General features: G+C 37.7%; 1 protein-coding gene across 13 annotated transcripts in view; it reads right to left on the bottom strand.

Moving 5' to 3' along the window:
• Positions 1–18,238, bottom strand: part of MARCHF1 (membrane associated ring-CH-type finger 1) — a 295,689-nt gene that overhangs the window by 132,394 nt on the left and 145,057 nt on the right. For 3 of the 13 annotated variants that reach the window (XM_072037344.1, XM_072037338.1, XM_027456481.3), the window contains one exon: positions 2,595–2,803. The exons of 9 other annotated variants lie outside the window; for them this stretch is intronic. Coding sequence is in view for 2 of the 4 variants with exons in the window: in XM_027456481.3 (XP_027312282.1) it covers positions 2,595–2,693 (99 nt within the window). In the remaining 2 variants the exon portion in view is untranslated. Of the gene's footprint in view, positions 1–2,594; positions 2,804–3,069; positions 3,363–18,238 lie in introns of those variants that run through there. One more of the 13 variants, XM_072037346.1, reaches the window with a different exon arrangement.

Genomic DNA, 18,238 nt, shown 5'->3' with positions numbered 1-18,238 from the left:
ACCTTCAGACAAAGCATGTCTAGGAGTGACTATAAGCACAGAACAGCGTTATGGAATCAGCTGCAGCATGAATTGTACACAACTAAGGTTCTTATGTCAGCCAAACTTACGTAATTCACTGTGAACCTAGTAAACCCTACACTGCGGTGAGCTCTGCCACGCCACTAGACAGAAGATGAGCACTTCTTGATAAATTTTAATGCTGTTGCAAGGAAATCCCATTAAATTCTCAAGCAACGACCAAGCTTTGGCATACAATCCTAACAACTGTTATCATAGCAATTAGAAGATACTTCTTTTTTCCACATCTTCCCAAACTATCTGGATGCTCTCACTCCTCCAGGAAGCCCATTTAACTCCATCATCTAGCTCTTTCACCTCAAATTGCCTGCTAGTGGAAAGGCAGAGGATCCAGGTACTTGTACAAGCAGTATCAGTGAATAACATGAACCCAAACCAACTGAAAAGCAGTAACCTCACCAACACACAGAAACACTGAGTACAAGCAAGAAAGTTTCCCCCGTGTAAGAACCATTCTGTGTAGGAAACACAGGGATAGAAAGCTATCTAAATAAGCCTGAGAAATCTTTTTTGGGGCAGTAAAAAGCCTGGTTCACCATTCCTAAAGCACTTCCATAAACCAAACTGAAGTACCTTCATAATTTACATATGCTTAGGTGAAAAATGCAGTCTTTATACCACTTGATCTACAACATCCATCAGTAGTATTGGGGAGTTTTTACTCTGCATAAATTATATCCATAAGCCTTAAGGGACAAGCAAGTCTTGGAGCAGGATGATTCGTCTCTGTCCAGCAGAGGGCAGCTTTGCAACTGCATTTCAATGGAGTACTGGAAGTCTGGGTTTTTGTTTTTCAGTATTCCTTTTAGAAGAAAGAAAACTTCCATGAACTTATCTAACCTGACCATTTTGTTATTTTCTACTATATAAACCCCAAAACTTTCAAGAAAATACCTTGTTTTCTGAGATACTGGAGTCTCAAGGAAATGATGCAATCCAGCCCCAAGGGGAAAGGAATGTATAAAAGCATATTAAATTCTTCCATCAGAAGCCCCACACTTCTCCCCACATGCTAAATTAACTATCACACCCATCTGACCTCTGTGCAAATGTTGCATGTATTCTTCAGTTAACTCTGATCCCCAAATTAAAACCAGAATGCCAGAGAGCAATTTTATGCTGTGGTAACATTTTACACGTCTGTATGCACTTAAGGTGATGTTTCATAGTTCTGCTTTTCACATGTTGAGTCTTAACATGAACAACAGTTTCCACCTGAACCTTCATCCTTAACCAACCACTGAAAGAATAAAAACAAAGTAAAGCAAAAGTTTTCTGTTGCAGAACACAGATCTCCAAATGTTATCAACTGTGACGTCAGTACTACCAGTAAGCAACTGCGGACTGCTTTCAGGGAAGGACACTGTTTATGTGTGTCCTTTATATACAAGAAATGGAATAACCAAAATCAATGAACTTGTAGAAGCCAAATTCTGAGCAAAGAAGGCATCTCAAAAGAAAAGTCGGCAAGCTTACCAATACTTCTCTGCATGTAAGGGGTATTAATCATCTGTTGAACTCAACAATTTCTTGAAAACTAAGTCAGATATATGGCACCAAAAAAAGTTAAAACACTGCTTCTTTCAGGGATGCAGTTTATCCCCTCATCTCTCAGATAACGTTTAAAAGACATCATATTTGGTTCCCCAACTGTTCCTTATTTTCCATACTGCAACAGGGAACAACAACAACAACAAAAAGAGAAACAAGAAACATGCTTGCAAAAAGCACGTATCTGTCAGGTACATTTACTACTATATCTAGAAATAAGCTACTTGTTTTTTGGGTTGGGGAGGGATGTCTGGTTTTGTCGGTGGGTTTTTTGTCTCACACAATGCATGCTCGACCTATACAGAGTAGAAGAGATTCCAACCTTAAACATATTATTAGAAAATTGCACAGATTTTCTGCATATTTTGTTCTATTCATTAATATAATATGAACCTACAGTATCTTCTTAACTGGAACAACGGGATATGTGATACTTACTGATGGCACACCCTGGTATGTTTATGAATCAAAGAATGTTCGTGCCTTTCAAATGATAATAAAGAGTAAGTTACAGAGCTCATGCCTTCATCTGCTATGAATAACACATGCATACTAGAAAGGCAGGCTTTATCAAGGTATTTCGTTGTTTTTAAGCAGGGATAGGAATCTTATTAAAGCTACTTTTCATCGAACCTATTATAAAGAAACTGCTACTTGACAGCTTATAAGGAGCAACACCTGTCAGCCCTAGTGGACTGCATGCATATAAATCAAAATGTTAAAACTGCCCCCCCCCCCCCCCCCCCCAATGCAGTTTGTAGCTTCCTCTATTTTTTTCCATTATGCTCCTCTTTCCTATAATGCTGAGATGTTCTCCCAGGAGATTGCTTCAGTGTGCTAAGGCACACTGCAAGCATGTGTACCATGTAAAGCTACAGCACACTGCATCCTGCTGAGCAGCCAAAAACTGGCCACAAAAGGCATACTTGTCCTACCGTATCAAACCGAAACCTTCCTCTTACCTCGACTTCCTTGCTCTTCTCTTTGTTTCTGCCCATTGAACTTCTCCCATTGCTGGCAGTCTCCCGCGCTGGAACTACAGAAATCTGTTGGAGGGGCATTTCTACAGTGCTGCAGGTTGCCAATACCTGATTGGATGCCTTATATCTTCACTCCCCCTGAGAAGCCCACCTGTATAATTGTTCATATCCTTGCTTTGCCAAGCTCAGCTCTAAATAAAAAGGGGAAAATATTATTTGAGAAACTGTGCAGCATACACCAGGGTCTTCCATCAAAAAAAAAAAAAGTAAAGCAAAGCAAACTGAAAACACAAATGAGAAACAGCGAGCAAAGAAGTAAGGCATCATAATCCAGAGTTTCACATTCTCAGAGTGATGAGTTGCTGCAAGTCGTAACTCCTCTGCTGTGTCCCTGGAGCACCCCTTTCCCCCCTAGCCCTCGAGAGCATTGTGGGAGACAATTCAATTTCTGTGTTACCTAATAACTGTCATGGAAACCAAGGAAACCTGGGTCTCGCAGGCCCTTATTAGCGATCGCTTCCCTTTAATGGCACAGACTCCCACATTTGCAGCGGCTGCCACTTCTGCTTTTGTTTCCCATCCGATTCCAAGGGAGTCCACTAAGCACCCAGAGACACCGCATCATGCTGACTAGGTAAAGCAGCATAAGGCTGAAAAGCTTAGTGTCCTATTTTGGAGCCCAAATCTCCTCCTTTAAAAGCACGGATAGCTTGCTGTGTCCTTCATGCGTCTACAATAATCTGCTTAGGTCAAAGGATCTGCCTGGAAGTGAAGAGCAGCGGTGAGCGAATGAGGTGTAAAAATGAAGACAAGACTGGGAGCGATTGCAAATGTGCCTTCCCGAGGCTGACAGTAAGAAGTTAACCCTTTGCTGTGCTCTCCTTCTCCTAAGACATCCCCAGTAGCAGCTCAGCAGGGGACGTCAAAGGCAGGCACACGTGTCTTTACAGTAGTCACACACCCTGCACAAGTTAGTTACGTGAGCTTTCCCTACCCAGCAGCTTCTGGTCTCTCACTTGTAAAAAGGAAAGTGCACAGAAAATCTCTCACCCCCTCCCCTGCTCCCAAATGCAAGACAATAGGAGAATATCCAAGGTGCTGCATTACCAAAATAGGTATGAAGAAAAAAAACTTTTATGCCATTACACCTCTTAAAAATATTTACTAGTCTTGATAAATATTAAGAATGCATGCAAAACAGATTTTGATTTAGAATAAGAAATATTTAGATCGGAAATCAAATAGTTAACACTGTATAAATAATACAGGAATGAAAACAGGGGGAAAAACAAACAAACAAACAAACAAAAACAGAGCAAACATCAACAATGTCCTAATATGTTGTCAATTTAAAAAGAATTTTAAAAAGTATTACCCTGGCCTTGGAATAAACCATCTTTATTTCTATTGCACTGTATGCATTATACAGTTGTATTTTGAGTTCTATCAAGAAATGATTGCATTGCCTATAGCCTGGATTTTTCTACAAAACAACATGGGGAGGATTTATCACACTGTTGATTCACCAGCCCACTATTTTAGTTACTATTTCTCAGTTCAAGTCAACAGAGCTTACAAAAGACAAAGCTGAGAGAAGTTGGGAGCTGATTTACTCTGCCATCCCAGTTCTACATCAGCAGTTTAAGTTAAGGTATGTTAACGCACTCTAGCACAGGGGTTTATCAAAGGCATTAACAAAGCACCGTAACCTGTAGGAGAGTTTACAGAGGCTGCAAGATGTGTGCATGTACTTCTGCACATCACACATACACCTGTACTAGTGAAATCGACTTACAAAGAACAAAATGAAGTCTATTGCCATTTACACTGTTCCTTTACAGATTTTTAGTTATATTTTACATGTTTGTTCCATCCTTACTCTCTGATATTCCCAAGTTAGTTTGAATGTATGTTTACACAGCTTTTAATGTACACAGGAAGATCTTTCTGAATTTTAAATATAAATGCAGGAAAAAAGGCAAGCTCCTGCTTATGAAAACAGGTGCAATATAATGACATATTTTGACAGTATTCAAAGACAAGAAATGTCATATACCAGACTGGTAAAGTTTAACTGTTAACCTTACAATATACTATAATGTAAAGGAAATTCCTTGTTAGCTTAACAGAAAGTTTTAAAGCTACAGATAAACTCTTTTCTTTCCTATGGGGAAAGAATCCCTAAATCTGGCCCTGCTTTACCATGCTAATCACCTACCTCTTTGATAAAAGCATTGGTAAATAACTAGTTGTTTTGAGTATTAAAATGACCTTTCTGGTAGTGTCTTTTCCATGTCCTTTTTTTTTTTTTTTTTTAAGTCAACCTCCCTTTTGATACTGTGGCAATAATTCTGTCAGAGATTTCTAGGTTAACCATTAATCTCTTTAATCCCATGTATGTCTTTCTGAATTAGCCAAAATAAAAACCTTATAGGGTGTGATGTGCTTAGTTCTTTTTAAAATGACTGAATCTTGTGGCCCCTTCCCCCGCCGTGAACTTATCAATCCCATTAACAACTACAAAACAAAAAATCTGATCGAGAGCAAGGGATAAACATTACCATTAAGCAAGTCCATGTTTGCATTCTGCTTAACCGATTTACTAGTTACATTTCTTTCCCATGCCAAGATTTCAGATTAGCATGACATTGCCCACACTGTACATACGCTGAATAATTTACTTCCCACCCAGAAGACTCCCAGCCAGAGTGCTAAACCAAGCCCAAAACAACCAAGCTGCCAAACACTGTGTGTAGAAACGTGGAGAGCACCGCTGCTTCAAAATTAAGCAGGCTGTTGGAGGCTACAGGACATACCCAAAAGCACAACCATAGAAGTCAGTGGCAGAGGTGGGGCTGGGATCATTTTTCTGTCCCCCACTCCTGTGTTCCCTCTCTTTTTTCAGTTACGATATATAGAATTAGAAAATGTAAAGCTTTTGCATCTAATGTTAATATACCTATCATCTCCTAACAGCAGTGCTGTATCAGAATGCATCAAGGAGAAAAAACAAACCAATTAATTTCAACTCACACTGTATTTTTAGAGTCCCAAAGTGCTTCCTAACAGTTAGAGGATGACTTGCAGCCTTCTGTGTTCCCCTCAGTCACTTCCTACCCCATCTCAGAGCATGGCCACCTAGAGCCGAGCACAGCCCTGCTACAAAAGAGCGAGCAAAGGATAAAAAGGTGCAAGCCTGAAGGCAGATGGAAAATGTAAACCGTGTGTCAGATCCCGGGTCTTGCCTCCCTTGCTCTACAGGACTGTACTGCACCTGAATTCTACTCCCTCAGATCCTTTAAAGTTATGAATTACCTATAAAGTAAGATCTTATGAAGTAATTTTATATCCATGCATTCTATAGATAGATTTTATATCTATAGATTTTAGTGGGATTTTTTGTTTGTTTGTTTGTTTTTTAATCCTATGAAGTGATTTTATCTCTGTATCTTCTATAAAGTGACATACATATTATATTGAAATGTTATATATATATATATGTTATATAGAGAGAAGTACATATTATGTCCACTTGGAAATCATGTTAACCTGCTCCCATTCCCCCCAGGGGTCAGTGTGGGTGCTCTGTCCAAGCAGTATTACTTTCAGCAGACACTCAGCCCAGCAGGCCAGAGCTGCAGTGCTGTGCCTCACCCGAGGCACCACATAATGGTGGCCTGGGCAAGGCCTGCTCCTGCAGCACCAAGCTGGTGCTTCAGCCTTGAAGGGTGCCAGTAACAGAGTGATCTGGTGATCTCAGTAACTGGTGATCTGGAGCAGGTAAAGGTGATGTGTCAGAGAAGACAGCTAGGTTTTGGGCGAGCTGTTAGTAACTGATCTAAATTACACAAAAAGCAATCCACGCTCAAGAGCTCCCAAAGTAAGTAACCTCCCCAGAGAAGTACCCCCCTTCTCACCTACAGTTTAAAACACTACTAATCGCAATTCGGAGTAGACCACACACAGCTTTCAGTCACCCATATTCATTCACACAAGCCCACTGCAGTGAAGTGAATCTGACCAGCTATAGTTTATGGTACAGCCCCCTGCATAAAATCACTATCAGCAACAGGTAATTCATTTTTACTCAGCATAAAATCATCTTTAGATGTACTGTAGCCATCAATCCTCTATATGGTCTTTAAGCCAAAAGCTATGATGAATTTTGAAAAAATAAGTATTTGTAGACATTAAGTGCTTAGATGTTGGTAGGGTTGACTCTGCATTTGTCAAAAAGAAACATCGGCTATGATGTACAATATAAGAAAAGGTACAAACTTACAGCCTATTGATCTGGCATCTAGGAATGTGTTTCACTGTCTTCAGAAATAGTGCAGAAAAGTTATACACCTTGCATATACTGCACTCCCTCTGCTCCTCATACACGCTATTGAACTGGTGAGATCATACACCCTCATAAATATTTCCACACCTATTACCATGTTTCCTATACACTCCAAGCATCTCAGCTGACCTAATCTATCCCTCCAGTGTCCTCAAGGGTAACTTTAATATACATTGGCTTCGCAGCTATACTACCATCACTTTATTACTGAGAAACTTAAAAAGAATAAGTGTAACTCAACCACCTCACCTGATCTCAACTTTATTTAAGAAGACAACAAAATAGAGTGGTTTTATCAAAAGAGGCTGGACTAGATGATGTTCCATTACTGTACTTCGATGCACAGTGCTCCTAGATGTACTGCTGTATGAAGTACAAAGCCATCTGTAAACCAAAATTTCTGAAAAGGAACCACTCCATTTCCCTCCGATATTAACAAGTGCATCAAAGCAACTGAGTATCTCACCTCTGACCTGCAGAGATGACAAAATTACAAAAGGGTCAAGCACATAACTACAGACAATTAATAATAAAAAAGGGTATCATGAGGAGGCACATTTAGGAAGAATTTATAGATACGTCCTAAAGAAAAGAATCCTGCCTGCAGTTTTAAATGAAATTTGATGTCAGCCTATCAAAAGTATATCAGCACACAGCTATAAATTAAGGTTACATACCAAGTATGTATTCATGCACCTGTATTTATTAACACACACATACACAAATATATATAAATATCCCCAATAACACCCTTTAAACACAATTTGTTCTTTTCTTCAGAAATTTCATAGTAAAGTAATCTCCACATATACAATCAGTATAAAATTTACAATGTTATACTAGGAAGGAAGAATCAGAAAATGAGACCACTCACTCACAAATAATTAGGATGGTTTTCTTTCCCTTAAAATAGGGGTTACTCTCTTATATTAAGTTTTGAGACAAACACAAAGCTCACCTACATTAGCAAATTTTATGCAGGCTACATTTTGTTCCTTTCAGCCACATTTACATCGTAGGTACAGAGAAGCAAGTGTGATCATCACAGCAGCTGTGGAAGTGGATACCTATACTAGATAATGATCAACTGGGATGAAGTTCTGTCACTAACTAACAAAAGTTTCTGTCACCTAAATTAAAAATGCAGGTAGCAGTTATCTAAAGCAGACCAAACAAGACTGATGAAAACCAATCCCTTCGGCTTCACAGCATCCTCAAGTTATGTGACACCAGAACCAAATGAAATTTTTAGATAAATGAAAAATTCCCTTAGATCTTCTCCCATCCCTCACAGTTCAAAAGAAAGAAAGTAAAAGTTAAAACCTACTGCACTGCAAAGTTAATTCTAGAATTAGGACAAATAGGAAAGATATCTTTAGACAAATACAATTGAGGAGTGTAATTATTTTAAAATGTCCAAATATTTCAAAGCAATATGCACTGGATTACAGAAATCTTTTCCTCTGAATGGGAAAACCTGTTCTCTGCTATCTGGACCAGTATATCTTAAATGTTCTTCACCATGTGCTGGCATCCAACAGAGGAACCTCAGGAGTAGAAACACTTTAAGCAGAATTCTGGTGCAAGCAAAGTCTCTTAAAAAGCAAAATTTAAAAAGTTTTTTAAATGAGGTGAATAGAATTCATTTTCTTTGCCAGTTAGAACATCAAATGGCTGTGAGATGTCATATCAGAAGTCACTGTGTAGAATTGACATATATAGATTTGAATATAGCCATCATGTTATCAGATCCTTAGGATTTTTTTGGTCGCCTTTCCCTTTGCCCACCTTTAGGTTCATTACTGAATGAAATGCTGAGAAGTAACATTTGACATATTATGAATAAAAGTGCATTACAAGTATTAAAGAAGTAATCAATTAAAATTTAAATAAATAAATGGCTTGGGACATTTTTTCTATCTTGCTACTCATAGGAGATTGCACATTCCTTCACATCATTTCACTAGCAGCATTACTAAGCACAGGTCTTTTTCCTCTGTAAAGAAACTGAAAAAGAAGTCAGTGCAAACAATGGAAGCAAAATTTTAAATGCAAATTAAAAAATAAAACCTAATAGCTGAAAAGAGAGTGCATTATTAAAATGTGCCTGTTGCATCAAATAAACCTGCAGACTGCCATGGAGAAATATATCTGATGTTAGATTTCTAGCAATGAAACAAGAGCCACTGTAACAACACAGTTTTCTGTAGATTAGTTTAAGAACAGGAATACAAATGCATTCACAAAATTTGTGTAAGAAATTGGTTGAGTGCTGGTAACAAAGAGACAGCAACTGCCCCATGGCTTTCATAAAGATTTAAGTTATTGCACGATTTTGGTCCTGCAGTATTTTCTTTGTCTGTTTTTGTTTTTAAGAGGTGAAAAAATTCATTATTTCTATTTTATTTTGGTAATTGAGACCAGGAATGGTTTGGATTATATTCGAAACTAGTCTACAGGAAATAAGTCTATATGATAGTAAGCAGTAACTGCAGAGAGAGGCAGTAAACAAACAGTGAAATTAAGGACTAAAGCTGCACTGAGAGTCACTACTGCTTTTGTCACCTACCATTGCTATGCTATAGGCAGACGCCTTCAAATGACATTCACTTCAAATAACAGATCTTCAGCACATCAGCCTCCCTCAAGTCACAGACTACTACAGGTACTGCCTGCCAAATGTTCTCGCTCCTAAGTGCAGCAAATACACAGTTCCAAACATGGGTGTCAAGAGGAGACTGTCCCATCTCCTCTGCTTTGCTAAGTAGTGAACAACTCATTATGGATGCTTGCCTTTAATTTCTATTAGTCGAGGCTCCCATCTGCAAATACACACATCTTTTACATTTTTTTTCTGTAAATATTCTGAGTGTTTTGGAAAACAATGTAAAACTTCAGACAACACAGTACAGAAACACCATTCAACAAATCTCCAGGCCCCAACCCAGAAAGGTTTGCAGCTAATATCAGTCCATCATGAATAAGTAATAAATGAAATATGCATATAAATAGTAAGATTTCTTGAAAGATTGTACAAAAACACAGCAGCCATAAGTTTTTGGGATGCTCCTTTTTCCAAAATGCTCTCTAAAAATACTGTAACAAAACAAAATGTCAAAAATTTAAACACTGCTGTCCACATACTACTTCAGGTCACACATGAGTCTAGGTGTCCAGCAAATGCCTACCAAGTTATTGGGTTATGCTTACAACAGAAAAAAAAATAAATAAATAAAAATAAAAGTACTAAAGATAGAGGATAAACATACACGTTGCCACCTACAAAAATATTTTCCATTCTTTATTGGGTCATTTATTAATGACATACATGTAAAAAGGTGTTTTAACTCAGCTCTCTACAGAAAGTGGTTAATGATCGTTATGACAAGCATCAAAACTCAGCAAGCAGTGGAATCCATCTACTAAGTCTTAGGTTAAATGCTGCAAACCTGAATCCAGCAATCTTAGAGTAATGGTGTTACTCAACAAGATTGGACTTAAGTTCTTGGCCAAGATTCAAAGCTGTCTGCCGACACAGAGGCACTATACATAAGACCTTGAAAGTCTTCTAGACATGAGCATCAGGAACAAAATGAAGTTCAGTAGTGCAGGGAACTAGGTCATGGCTCACACAGAACCACAAAAGGAAGGCTGGTAGCAGCCATTAGTACAGATGGATAAGAAGGACCCGTGTATTTCTTAGTCAAAGGATGACTACAAAATGCTAATTACCATCAGCTGCAAAAGCATACATGTGGTGCCAGCATGCACCAAGCGGGCTATTTCCAATTCTTAGTTTGGAACAAGTTACACCGATAATTACCTCAAACATTAGTCTTTTCACTTCTCCCAGAGCTGACCACCAGCATAAAGGATATGCTGAATTCAGACAGCAGGAAACTTCTCTAAAAAAAACCTGCACAACAGGAAGTTATTTGCTAGCCCACCCGCTGCTGGTACTGGCTATATATAATTAAACAGTATGACCAAGGGTGGCTTTTTGGTGGTGGTGTTTTTGTCTGTTTGCTTTATGCACATTCAGGTGCACAGTATATTTGAGAATACAACATGAATCGTGCACTCCATCATCATCTGAAAAAGAATAAAGACACATGCACAATTTGTGATTGAAAATTAAACCTCACAACCAGGTCCATCTGTGTGAATATCAGAAGTTTACTTTCAGATAACATCTTTCATGTTTGCTGAGCATTAGCTGCTTTGTGAACCTCAGGTGCTGGAATGCTCAAGGGACTCGAAAAAATACAAGATGCTGATTAAAAATTCACATGAATATTCATTCAAAACACTTTTTATAATGTATTTTATCAACTTCCTACAGGTGCCTATTGCTTATTATACTGCATTTTTTCCTTTATTTTATACCTCTGCCTTGAAAACTTAAAACACCACCATCTCCCTCCTATTTGCATTTACAGTGACCTCTTCCTCCTCCCCTCCTTCAAAAATGCTTGGCTACAGTTTTATCTCTGGCTAAATACTCGCATTCCAAGAACTACCATTTCTCTGTTGTTTACATATATAAATATACATTCTATTCCATAACCAGCTTTTACTGAAAATAGTTCAATAACAGAAACCTTCTATACTGAGGAAGTTTTTAGACTTATGTCCAGTCTGCATGTTTGGCTTTGAACTTTCTCCTACTGCTTCAAGAGGGAGGATGTTTCATTGCCAAGATGATAAAGATGCTGTTAAATTAGAACAGCAAGGAGTCTGAAAAGATCTGCAGAGATTTACATTACAGAGGTGGCAAATTCCCTTTCAACCCAGTGGCTTTGACCCACAAAATTTCATAGCCTCATAATTTTAAGACCATATGCAAGTGAGATGTATTATGCTTCCCTTAATGCTATGAAACAGATTAAATGAATTTTAATATTGAGATTCATTTTACCTTAAATTGTGATTCAGGCACAGGATTAAATCATTTTGAAAACACAGACTTCACATTCTTGAAAAACTGTGTTTAATAATGAAATATTTCACAAATTTAAGACTAAAATCTGAGCCATTGTAAGTGGGTACCAATCCTAAATTATTGCCACCTACTGTGCAATTTCTACTTAGAAGGAAGTAAATTCAGTTTTATTTGCTTACTTTGTTACCCAGTATCTCTTTACTTCTTTTGCTAACAAATGGAAACTGCTGTGAATTTAAATGCTGGTGTTTCATTATGTAAGAAAATTATTGATGTTTTTCAATTAAAAAGTAAGCCCACAAGGAACTGATGCCTGACTGATACACGGGGTCAGCAGCCTTGTTTGCCTGAGTAAACAGATATGTAAGTAAAGCAAAGAGAAGAACTTTAATGTAAATGAGCCACCAGAGGGAGCTCATCCAGCCTTCTGAGTATAATAGACTATATTGACTTTGGCAAAAAGTTAATTAAACATTTTTTCTAAGGGTTGCTGACTGAGTTCAAAACAAAGCACATTCCCTGGCTGAAACTCTACATGCCTGAGAAGTCTAATGTAATCAGAAAACGTTGCTTCTTTAACAAACATGGAATACATTTCTGATTGAATAAAGATAATTAAGTTTAGAAACACATGCTACAGTGTTCTCCTACACATGCAAACATACACTAGCCTTTTCTTCCCTGTCCCTCTTTGGAATTTTCTTTATCTGGAAAAGATAAAGTATTTTAAAAGACAACTCAAAAAACATGACATTTAGTTTCACCTAACAGACGTATACCAAAAACTGAGCCACATAACCAATTGAAGGGTATTTATTTCTGATCAAATTTAATTTATTATTATGATGCTTACAAAATTCTGTAATTAGTTGTCACCCTTGGATGGACGTTGCCAGATTACATTTGAGTTGTCTACCACAATAAGAGTTGTTTCGTTTCAAATTTTAGAGGACTCAGATTCAGAAAATGCATTCCTCAAGCTTCTGTTCCACGGGTCTGATGGTCACTAAGAAACCTACTAACATTATTCAAAGAGATGTACTAAAGTAAGAGCCAGTCAGTTTTTTACACTGTGCTCATTGATCAAGTAACCAAGAGTTTCACCTGTTACTATCCCATGAAATCAGGGGTATAGTAGCGGTAATTTGGGTGTGCGCAGGAAGACAGAGGACAACAAAATCACTTCCTCAAGAAAAAGCACCTTTCAACATACACAGTCGGACAAATCCCTGCAACTCTCTCTAGATATTTCTGCATATTATATACATTAACTATACATAATTATCTCCAATTAGTATAACTCTATCACAGACTTAAATCACATATTTGTTTGCATACCCATTATCAGCTTCCTAAAAGAATAATTAAATTTCTCTTGCAATGTTTATCTGATGTCTATCTGGATGCTTTGCTTTCAAAGATGAGATTAAAATTAATGTGCTATTACATTTATTTGTTCCTTCAAGATTCAACGAAAAACTGAACACTCCTCAATACCACATGAAAGTAACTTTTTATTGTGAACTCCTGTGCAATGTGAGGATACTACAAAAACCACCAATACTTAAGCACTGTGATAAAAGCCAACCTGAGAAGACCTGTTCTTTAAGTTTCAGTAGGCACTTCAGAGCGGCAAGCTTCCCTGCCCAGCTGTTTTACCTTTGGCGAGCATAATTTTTCATCATTTGCCCATATAATCAACAACAAGCAGGACAAAAGTTACAGCTGCTGTCCAATACATGTTATGAAGTCATCCTTCCCAAGAATATTTTTGGACTAAACAAGCATAGCATCTCACTGAAAAACTGCATTTTTAAGACAGTCAGAAGAGATCAATACAAACTTTAATTTTTAAAAAATGGTCAGATTTTTTCTCCTGCTTAAAAACAGCCACTGAAATTCATTCTAAGGATTGTACTGAAGTAAGATTTACCAGCCTGCCCCCTCTCCCTTATGCTATAAGATAGCCACTTTCTTCACATCACACTCATCTTGGTATTTTGTACTGTACTCACCATATTAGTAATTACCACATAGATTTTTATGGCAGAACAATTCTAAGACTCACTTGGAATTTAGGGTGTAAAATAAAGTTTTATAAAAGCCTGTAAAGCCTCTGGTCAGGAAATAATCAGTAAATAGAAAAAGATAGCAGAAGATGAAATTCTTACAACTGTTTTCTGTTCATGGACATTTTGTGCTCACTACAACATAAATCTGTCCCTGCTCAGAAGCCCGTGTAAGAAGACAGGTTCCCTTACAGAAGCTTGAATTTCACAGCTCCTCAAAATGCAGCAGCAGAGTGACCTCCACACACCAGCAGCGACTCTTGCACTATTTATAATCTGCAAAAGAATAGCCCTCCCCCCCCCCCCCTTCACAGCTCAGCTTCATGAAAGTAAGATTGTTTTCCAATAGCTCACCATCATCGTACCAGGGCTAAGCAGCCACCTGGAAACCTGACAAAAATGAGGCACACTGCATCACCACACTGCAGAGAGCATTAGCTTATTTTGTTGTAGGACTGTCAAGTACCTTACTAAATTGTGCATGCTCAAAACTAGGGAAATCCAACATCACTGAAATGAATAAAGGCCATGGAAAATATTACTATTAGACTATACTGTGTCAGTTTAATAGGCATCAAATGAGAAACATGCTAATAACTGTGGTGTAAAAGATAAGCACTTGCAAACAATAAAACAGAGAGTATTTCTGAATTCTGCATGTAAAAGCTCTTCCTCTTTGAGTAAAACTTATTTAGTGCATAAAAATGGGATTAGCCTTACGGTTTCCTCAAGATTCAAAATAAGTTAAAAGCCTTGCACCCACTGTATTTTGAAGACATTTTGGCCCCAGATTCCTTGGAAAACCCACTGTGATGGCATTTGAAAACTGTAGCCTTTTTACTTAGTAATGGATTGAATCAGTCCTTGAAAGGTTTCCTCCTTGACTGAGTTTTCTTCAAATAGAATTAAGTTAAATGTTGGTCTTGCCATAAAAAAGGCACATTAGATATCAAACATGATTCATGATAGCAATGAACCAGTTCAGTCAAAAAAAAACAGAAATCTAAGGAAGTGATTTTGAAATGGAAACCAAACATTTCTTAAGGTCATCGAAATCTCCATTTTTCAACCAAACATTGGGGGTGGGGGCACTGTTATTAAATTCCTTCAGGAAAGGCTGCATGTGTAACATTTCCATGTGCCCCAGAAGGATGAGTCTCAAAGCACCTTGAACTAATCCTGTACTTTAAAATAGTCACAAGTACTTATGCACATCCTGTTCTGATTATCGCTTTTTCTAGTATCATTCATTGATAAACTTCATAGATTATTAAAATAGCCTAAGGAATCATCCCCTTCACCCCCCACCCCCTCCCCCCCCCCCCAAAAAAAAAAAAAAAAAAAGAGGGGAAAAAAATCAATTTCTTTAATAGCTTTTAGAATTTTGTCCTAGTTAGTTCACCTCCTCCAATAACCCTCAGCTGTCTATCAAGGTATTTTATAGTCTAAATCTCATCCAACTGGCTTTTTCCAGCATAACCAGTAACCTTGAACCAAGTTAAATGAAAAAGCATAGCTCTCTTATCCCACAGAAATTCTCATCTCAGACAGAAAGCACAGTTAAAAAAGGTACTAAGGAAACCTGAAGTGACACAACAGACAATAAGACCTATAATAACAACACAGTTACATGCATTTACCAAAAATACTAGAAACCTGATGTCTACGAGACACAAAGAAATGAATGAAGCCTCTCTGTTCTCCACTATTACCCAGCTAGGAACGAAATCCTTTTCACAGCCTGGAGACGTTGCTATCCTAACTACTTAAAAAAGAGCCACAAGATTGTGGAACCTCAGGCACAGCTATTAGTGGCACCTAAAGCACAGCTATTAGTGGCACTGGGTCAAGACTTTCATTACATTCATGACGCGAAGATAAATTTCACCCTTTCTGCTGCAGGCTGTGAAGTCCACCCCTGGATGCAACTAATTGCAGGTACAAATCTGTTTTTAGATCAAGTTCCACAGGCGCCTTACAGCTGCAATTCTGGTAACCATTTGCTTCAGAGAAGTGCTGAAATCCCCTGCTGTCCCCTAAGCATGAGTTCCTGGGGGTAAATGAGCAACAAAAAGCTGAGAAGGTTTCTTCTTTGAATTACACAGCCCAGTTTACTCAACAAACTTGCTAACTGGAGATGACACACATCTAAATGTCTGGTTCCATAAGCTGCCTGTTCAATTATGGTTGTGATTTCTTCATTTAACCAACATTCACTATATTTTTGCAGTGAACTACCGCTCCATTACAAGTTTCCTTGCAAGCTGCTTTTTAAGAAACATTCTTTCAACTGGGACACAAGGGATAAATGGAGGGAGGAAATAAGCTAGTATGTTCCAAAAAAAAAAAAAAACACCACAACTGTACAACCTATTTTCAACCCATGTGTGTTTTGTACATTTAGACAGGACACACTCCCCCAGGAAAAGACTATTTCTTTATATGCATGTCATACTTAGCAAATTAGAAACCTGTTCTTATTAAAATTATACCTTTTAGGCAAAATCAACATAAACAGACTTTTTTTTTTTTTTTTTTTTTTTTTTGTAATGACAAAGGGAGAATAAATTCACTGACTTGAAAGGACTTTTATAGCCCCTTCCACCTCCCACTTCTTGCATTAATAACAATGCTCAACTTCTGTCTGCAAATACCAGTTATTTCTACCATTCAGAGACCACAATTAATTGTGGGTGTTGGGGTATTTTTATTGCCACAACCAAGGCAGCCCATAGCTATGAATCACATTAAAGTAAACAAACTAAGAATATTATAGATACAACCTAATAGGATCAAATCAAAGCTTTGCATAATCAACAGAAGGGAGACTATGGAGGGTGAATGGGCAAAAATTATGCTAAAAACCCAAGTGAAACAGAAAGCCTGTCATGTATTTCTCTCTCCATTTTTTGAGGAAACTGTCACTGTTTTACAGAGACAGCTGTCACAAGGTCATAAATATTCACTGGGAACACTCCCAACCCATTAGGCTCACTTACACAGTCAGAATCTACAAAACTTCCAGCTGTAGAAATAGAGATGAGAAGGACAGGCCATTTAATTGGGGGAGATGAATGAAGAGCAAAGAAGGAGTCAAGTAATGAATGATACAGAGGAAAAGTAGATGAACTCTGTCAGGATGGAAACCAGGAAAGGAAGGGCCTATTAAATGAAACTTTAAGGACAAAAAATCATAAACTGTAAAAGGATGGAATTCTCTTAAAGCACAACATCACAGCCAAGAATTCAGTGGCAGGTTGTAGGTCAGGCCACTGTGACATTATGAATCAGCAGACAACTAGATATTTTGTTGGGAAAAGCGTTTCTAGGATACGTTGGCAAAATCTAAATTTAGATCTTAGATAAGACTAGGGAGAGCTTATAAAATAATCATTTTTAATTATTACTGGTTGTGAATACATTTCTCTGGTTGGTTTCACATTTGCCTGCTTCAAAGTTTTTACATGGCATTGTTCCAATTTATAATAATAATACATTACTACAGCTGTACTGAAATGTATATCTCAAGTATGACAAAACTATTACTCGTGGTGACATTATTAAAGCACATCTCTGAAAGCTGCTTTATGTGGACTATTAAAAAAAAAAAAAAAAAAAAAAAAAAAACGAAAATTAGAGAAATTTTCCAGAGGAAAAAAAAGAAAAGAATGACTTAATTCCTTTTAATCAGTTTCTCCCATTATAATTCTGTTTCTGCGTAAGTCTTCTCTGTTTTGGATATTCAGCTCCTTTTCAACAGAGACTGTTTCTAGCTGGTTTGCAGGACTAACTCTACAGATCCCCCCATAACCTGCTTGACCAAGACTACCTGATTTTTGCTCAAGGCATTTCTCATCTGCCCCCTCCCTTCATCCCCCAAGATGTCACTTTTTTTTTTTTTTTTCATTTTCATTCTGCAATTCTGTCTTCTGTTTTAAAAAGCACAACAAACTTTAATAATATTAAGGAACTGTGACTCTAGGAAACTTCTATCCTAATTTAATCCTCTACCACAAATACCAACAGTGGTAGAACCATAATTTCTCCTCTTTATTTTATTAATCCTTTCAAAAGCTGTCATGCAGCAATGCAACCATGACTTCACATTTGGCATTGATACAAGAAATCAGGAAGGGTATAGGGATTTTTCTTCCCTTTAGCTCACCAAAAATAAAGAGTATGAGTCCAGGGCTCCTCTGCCTGGGAGTCGTGGTAGGGTCTGTTTGTAGCAGATGACAATAAGTCATCAGTCTAGTCCCTAACTAACCAC

Source organism: Anas platyrhynchos, chromosome 4, assembly GCF_047663525.1.
Source record: "Anas platyrhynchos isolate ZD024472 breed Pekin duck chromosome 4, IASCAAS_PekinDuck_T2T, whole genome shotgun sequence".
NCBI classification, from domain to species: Eukaryota; Metazoa; Chordata; class Aves; order Anseriformes; family Anatidae; genus Anas; species Anas platyrhynchos.
Note: the sequence above shows the minus strand (reverse complement) of the source record. Positions and strands in the feature narration are given on the sequence as shown.